We start from the raw sequence: 6,402 nt of genomic DNA on the forward strand, positions 1-6,402 counted from the left end.
TGAGCATTGTTAGCACTGGATGCCTGAGAACCACATGCAGCATCACTTTCACTTTGTTAAAAGCACTTGTTTCCCTCGTGCAGAAAGCTCCGAACTGACAGTCCTAATAGGGGGTCTAAATAATCCCACATGTATCAAGAATACAACTGTATTTGGTGTAATGCCTTGCACACAGAACTCACTGTATCCCAGAGCTCTGCAAGGCTGGACAATGCAATTTACAGAACTAGGACTGAAAGGGGAAAGGGAAATGAGAGATGCTAAGGGCAACAGAAAGAAAATGTGAGTGTCACAAGCACCCCTATTATAGACTTGGTCTAATTCAGAAGGGGAATGAGAGAGGATCTGCTGGGGAACTAGATAAGAATGAATGGTGTGAAGGGCAGTGGAGAACTTGCTTTCCTCACCTGTATGGAACAGGAAAACAATGTATTCCATATGGATAAAGAAGCAGGTTCCTCTGCAAAAAGTAGAGTGAGCATATGCTGCCAGGTAGTATGCAGTGAGTTTAGTAAGACTGAGTTAGCTGACTGGTGATGCACAAGAGCAGCATTTACAGTTAGAAGAGACTGAATGGTCATTGCTCTTTCCTCCAGTGAAGTTAATGGCAGCACTCCCATGCAGTGGTATAGAATTGAGTCCCAGTGAATCACATGATCAGATGTTAGTTGGAAGGAACTTTAACTCTACATGCAGCACAACTTCTACAGAAATACATTCAAGGAGGCTGGGTCACCTTCACCTGAAACATAGTGGATGGGGTACACTGCCAGACGCAAGACTCAGATCCACACTAAATCAACTGATCTGCTCAGGCAGTTTTTATAATTTCTGTTATTAAAAGTTACAGCTGGTCACATTTTATCACCATAACCCTCCCCTTTTCTTGGCTAAAGAATCATTTTCAAAGTGATCTGGATTTCATTATTCATAAGGATTCATGAAATAAATGTGTGGATGAATCATTTTCAGACTGAAAGTCAAAGTAATTGATATTTTTTTTCCTGTGGTCAGGCACATGCTAAGATGCCTCTTAGTTCTGATAAATGATCCTGATCCTCACTTCAAAATGTCTGTTTCTCTGTCAAATACTTTTGTGACCTCTATTACTAAAGTATCTGAACTTACAGCCAACCAGTTTTATACAAGGTATTGTTAGCAAACCAATGGGGAGGAGTAAATGAGCCCAGATATTGTACTTATTGACTGACTGACTGTTTATCTCCGTACATGATCCATCCATCCCTGTATACATCCTTTATATGTATGTACATTTAACATTTTACATATGCCTTAACATGACACATTTCCTCAGCAGCAACCTGAAAATGTCTTAGCTGAACAATTCTTTCGATGTACAGTATTGATTTAAAAAATATACTAAACTAAGGAGCAAATAAAAAATTGTGACTGCTGAAAAAAAATACAAAAAGTCACGACTGCTGAACACTGCAGCTCCAACCTGGCCTATCACAGGAAGTTCCATTTGTGCTCCAACCCATGGAAGAGTGGCCGTTTTCTCAGAGGTGTGATAGCAATCCAAACTTTCACAAATGGCCAGTGCTCTGACCCCAGGAATGCACCAGGCTGAGTTCACCTCTCGTCTCCCAAACTACTTACCCAGTTCTATTGACAAGCATGATAAAGTCTTTACCTTGAGGTGCAGCCACTGAGTAATGGCCAGAATCATAGGAGGGGCAGGACATCTCACTGTTGTGTCTTCCAGGAACAGCCCGATGAGAGACGAAAGGAAGATCAATACCGAGGGAGGACCAGGCCCTTATGTCCCATTGCTATGACTCCTTACACACAATGCAGCCTTGTTTAGCCTGGCATAGATACCTAGCTTCTCCAATAGGCAGGCATTGTTTATGATGGGTTTGGGCAGCGCCCAGCAAAAAGGGGTCCAATCCTGAGCAGGCTCTCAGCCCTTCTGTAATGTGTCTAATGAATCATTGTCATAGTAAGCCAGACCCCTGGCTCCTGTTCTTCTTGCTATCAGCTGGCCATGGAGCCCAGGCTCCAGGTTGCCATGCTGGAGACTCTTTCCACTGACCACTGACTAGGCCTAGCTCCCTACTCTTTTTCCAGCAGCACTGATCCCATCTATACTCAGTGAATGCTGCAGGGTGTCTGCCACGTACCTCTGCAGAAGTTGTCCATCTGTATCAGACTGAGAGTGTGGGGGTTGGGGTGACACGGTAGTTCCCCCTCTCTGGCTCATGTTACTTCCTGCTAGTATCTCACTTTGGTCAACTGTACTCTGATAAATATGGGACAGCTGCATTTGCGAGCACGAAGTGTCAAAACCTGGGTAGGAGAGCCTGCAACAGGCTGGGGGGAAGGGGTATGGTGGAGGAGGACATCTGAGCGTGGTCTGGGCAGTGATGACTCTGGGGACCTCTGTCCATCAAAAGCCCCAAGGACTTGGGATTAGTTGATCCTATGGCAAGAGTGGGTGAAAGTGGCTCTGTCAGTATTGGGGTGCATTTCTTGGAGGGATGCAGCTGCCTTATTGCCTGATCTATCATGTGCACACCCTATAGGATGTGCATGCAGCACTGCTGTACAGTGCTGAGAGGCTGCCTCCACATTCATCTTGGGGCAGGCATTGGGGTCAGCCTCCACCCACCCTCACAGCGATTCACCTGCTCCTTCGCCTGAGAGTGCCCATTATTCCAAGCAGATGGATCTGGGGCCTTTGTTGTGCCCTGAGCCCTGGCCAGCCAGTACACAGGTTCAGAGATCAATCCTTTCTCTGTCACTGCCTTCTACTATCCTCAGCAGATGCTCTCATGGGTGGAGTAATGGGCAAAGTAAGACAGGGGTGTAAATGTGTATCTCAGCAAGGCTGTCTTCCAACTGAATGGGCCATGGTGGCTCTCAGAGTATGTGACAGCAGGTGCCCAGTTCATGTGAACTCCACAACCCAGCAGCTAAAAAGGAGCATCTTCATAGGCTTTGCCAAAGTGGAGTCTGGGTGGATACCTGCCTTCCCCTTGCCTAGGAGGACCCAAGCAACACATGCTGTGGAAGCAGAGGGAGCTGCAGAGCAGCATCTGCCCTCAAACATAATTCCAGTCAATGCTCTAGCTTGCATCTGGCTACAAGTAATTAGTGTGCAGTCCCAGCTGTGCAGGACAGAGGTTTCAAAGTGGCTGACAGTAGGGAAATGTGGCAGTTACTAAACTACTGAGGCTGCATTTTGGATCCTTTGTTCCTGCAAATCTATTTTTGTCTCCCTCTGATATCGGGCAAGCTTGGGTAAGGCTCATGTGGCCAAGTTGGGCTCCAGCCTCACTCTCCTCCCCCAGAAAACCTGCAGAGCTCACTCATCCATGCCAGTGGGTGGATTTGCATAGCCCAGCAAGCCAGGCCATGTAGTCCAGCCTGCCGCTCTGCTCTGAGCTGGGCTTGCTCTCAATGAGCGCTGACTCATGGAAAGTGATTGCAGCATGCACAAAGATGTTAACTGGACCCACGTGCAGATCCCTGCTCTGTTTGGAGGTTGTCTGCAAGAACGAATGCAAGATCTAATCGTAGAGCTCTGAGCAGACATGAAATTCAGCACACATCAACCATGGGGGTGTGGGGCCAGAGACCCAGCCTGGCTGGGTTCATGCTCCAGGAAAGGGGCTGCAGCAGGCAGTGCCCAGGAAGGAGGGGAGTGGAACGGGTCTGCCCTAGGTCTCAGTTGCTCCATATTTTGCACTCATCATGGGACCAGGGAAGGGGCAGGAGACAAAACCACCTTTGTGCTTCCCATAGTCTTGCCTCAGCTGGGGCTTCTCTGCCCCGTGTAGTTTAGAGCAACTTTGGAGCTGCTTCAACTTATGGCAGGGCTGTTCACAGCCCCTAGAGACCGTGAGAAGCAGGCAAGAGCTGAAATGCAACCCTTTCCTTACCTAGCTGCCAGCTCAGCCTTGCACAGAGACTATTCCCCAGGGGCAGTTTGCTACCCCTGAGCCCCAGGCAGAGCCACAGCACTACAGATAGCTTGGTCAGTGACTAACAATGGAGTAAGACAAGGACAAGGCATGTGGGAAGCAATTCCAGTGTGGAGATGCCAGGGGGGCTTAAGACAGAGAGACACTCAGTGATGTAACACTGAGAACTACTGAATGAAGAGCTCTGGAAGGGGTGTAAGGCAGGCTGTCTTGGAAGGCACATGCCTGGACCTCCTGCAGTTTCTTTTAGCAGGGTTTGTTTCTTCACATGGTACCTGCCCACTGCTCAGTCCTAAGGGTACCCCTGCCTGTTCCCCTAGCTTTATCTCTATGGAGGGAGACACATGCTGGGCGCTATGCCCCAGCTAATTCAGCCCAGTCACACAAGACAGGCTTGCAGATGAACAAGCAGTTTTTACATTCAGGGGTCTGATCTATGTCAAAGTGACCAAGAAATAAGGGGAAGGCAAAGACAGTATCAGTTCTGCTACATTATCCAAGGGCTTCCACAACTGAGATGCAATTGCTTCTCCTCTGCTGTATCGCAGTCCTAAGACCGAGACCCCCAGCACTGAGCTGTGACTCCATCCTCTCTGCTGTTCTGTGGACCCTTAACTGGTATGATGCAACTGCATCATGACTAGCGAACAGAGCACTGGGAATCCCACTGTGTCCCGGCAGAATAATGTTCAAACTATCTCAGTGCTCAGCCTGCAGTCCAGAAACATGTCCTGGCACTAGAGAAGCAATGCATCATTCCTGGCTGGAGGCCACAAGCTCTGACCAACTGGCACAATCATTCAGCAGAAGCAGCTGCCCTTCCTACCCATTAGTCAGCTGTGGCAGATCCCCGTCTTATCTGCTGTAGGAGCTAAGGCAGGTACAAGGCGGCATCCCTTGTCAATCAAGAAGAGAAGATGACCTGCGGGGGACTGAACTCTAGAAGCCATGATCTTTTGGTGGCTAGAGACAGCCAAGGGATTGGGGGGCAGGGGGAGGGTATGAGTTGGGAGAGGGGACGGACTGGTGGGGAAGTAAAGGGGCAATGACTGAGGAAGAGAAAGAGGACCAGCGAAAGGAGGTGTTACAGATAACTGTAGGGGTGACACAGGGGGTGTAAGTCTTTCCAGGAAAGACCTCTTGCCCCCAGGCCCCAGACAGACTCCTGTGCCCCTCTCCTTCCTGCTTGCCATGCGGATGCTGTGTATTGCCAGGCACAGTCCAGCTCAGCCACCCTTGGCACCATCTCCAGCCTGGACTCCTGGCAGCATTTCTGTTTCTTCCAGGTGGCACTGCTTCTCTCGGCTCCAGTGCATTGTTATCCAGGCAGGCAGACCAGTGAGATTTGATCATGCTTTGCCAACACATGCAACTCAAAATGCTTTACACATCATGAATACCGTGATGCAGGCATGGCAAGAAATGACCAGCACAGGTTACACAGGAAATCAGTGGCAGAGATGGGAGAAGAACTCAGGAGCTTTTACACGGAGTCTACTGTTCTACTCACAAACTCTCCCTGTAGCCATTTGTGCACAGCAGTGGCCACGTCAGTAACATGCAAGAACCTCAGGGGTGTGAAACTCATGGGGCTTCTCAGCTGGTGTGAACTCCACACCACTCCTGACCAGATGAGGTTCATACCTGAGGGACTTACTGCTACAAGTGATTCCTGAGGCCACAAACTGAGAAGGATCCAAAAAAGGCTGAGATGTAGGTAGGAATAACCAGACTATCTGCCAAGCATAAAGAAGGGGCATCCTCCCTCTTGCACCAGCACTGTCTGGGGAGAAACTTTGCTTTTGGGCATGCTACCATCCAGACACACATCCTGCCGTCCTCTCAAAGGGCTGTTTCCAGAACTCCTGTATCCTGACACTGTGAGCCCCTGGACAGGTACTACTTCACTGCAGTGCCCTGCAGGTGCTTCCTGTCCTGTCATGCTTTCCCTGTGACATCCCTCTGCCTGGTCAATGGGGCCTCCAGACACCTTCCAATTCTGAACCCCATGCTGCTGGTTGCAGCAAACCATCCAGACGCCATTCACAGCCTCATCGCTCATCTAGCACACTAGTTATGAATTGATGGCTGCTTTTTTCTCTCCATTCCTCCTCTCAGCTATTCCTTTCCAGCTCCTATGCCCATGGTAGACTTTGCAACAAAGCCCGTTGTGAATCCTGAGGTACGTCACAGACACACTGGATGCCACGGCAGTGGCAAGGTGTTCTGTTCATTCCCATCGCTTCCCCTTCCACACACACGAGTTATGTTGGCCCCAGGGGTCTCCAAATGTCTAAAAGGAAAAACACTTACTGATGAACTTCTGTCACTCCTCCTCCATGCACATGCCTTGGAGCTAACTCTGCTCACTGAGGATGCTTTCCCAGCAGTATCAGGACAAAGGAACGCCCCGTGGGCGGCTTGTTTTAAACAAAGATGTAATCAGCTCGCAGCA

The 6,402-nt window shown here is 49.2% G+C and overlaps 1 protein-coding gene across 3 annotated transcripts in view; it reads right to left on the bottom strand.

Annotated features, from left to right (window-relative positions):
- BTK (Bruton tyrosine kinase) overlaps nt 1-6,363 on the bottom strand; it is a 23,462-nt gene extending 17,099 nt beyond the window's left edge. For 2 of the 3 annotated variants that reach the window (XM_025207468.1, XM_025207469.1), the window contains exon 1: nt 1,655-1,711. In XM_025207468.1, the coding sequence (XP_025063253.1) occupies nt 1,655-1,690 (36 nt within the window). In that variant the 5' untranslated portion in view covers nt 1,691-1,711. Of the gene's footprint in view, nt 1-1,654; nt 1,712-6,260 lie in introns of those variants that run through there. The other variant, XM_006026519.3, reaches the window with a different exon arrangement.
- Nucleotides 6,364-6,402: the final 39 nt, after the last annotated feature.

This window comes from Alligator sinensis, unplaced genomic scaffold, assembly GCF_000455745.1.
Source record: "Alligator sinensis unplaced genomic scaffold, ASM45574v1 scaffold387_1, whole genome shotgun sequence".
NCBI lineage: Eukaryota > Metazoa > Chordata > Crocodylia > Alligatoridae > Alligator > Alligator sinensis.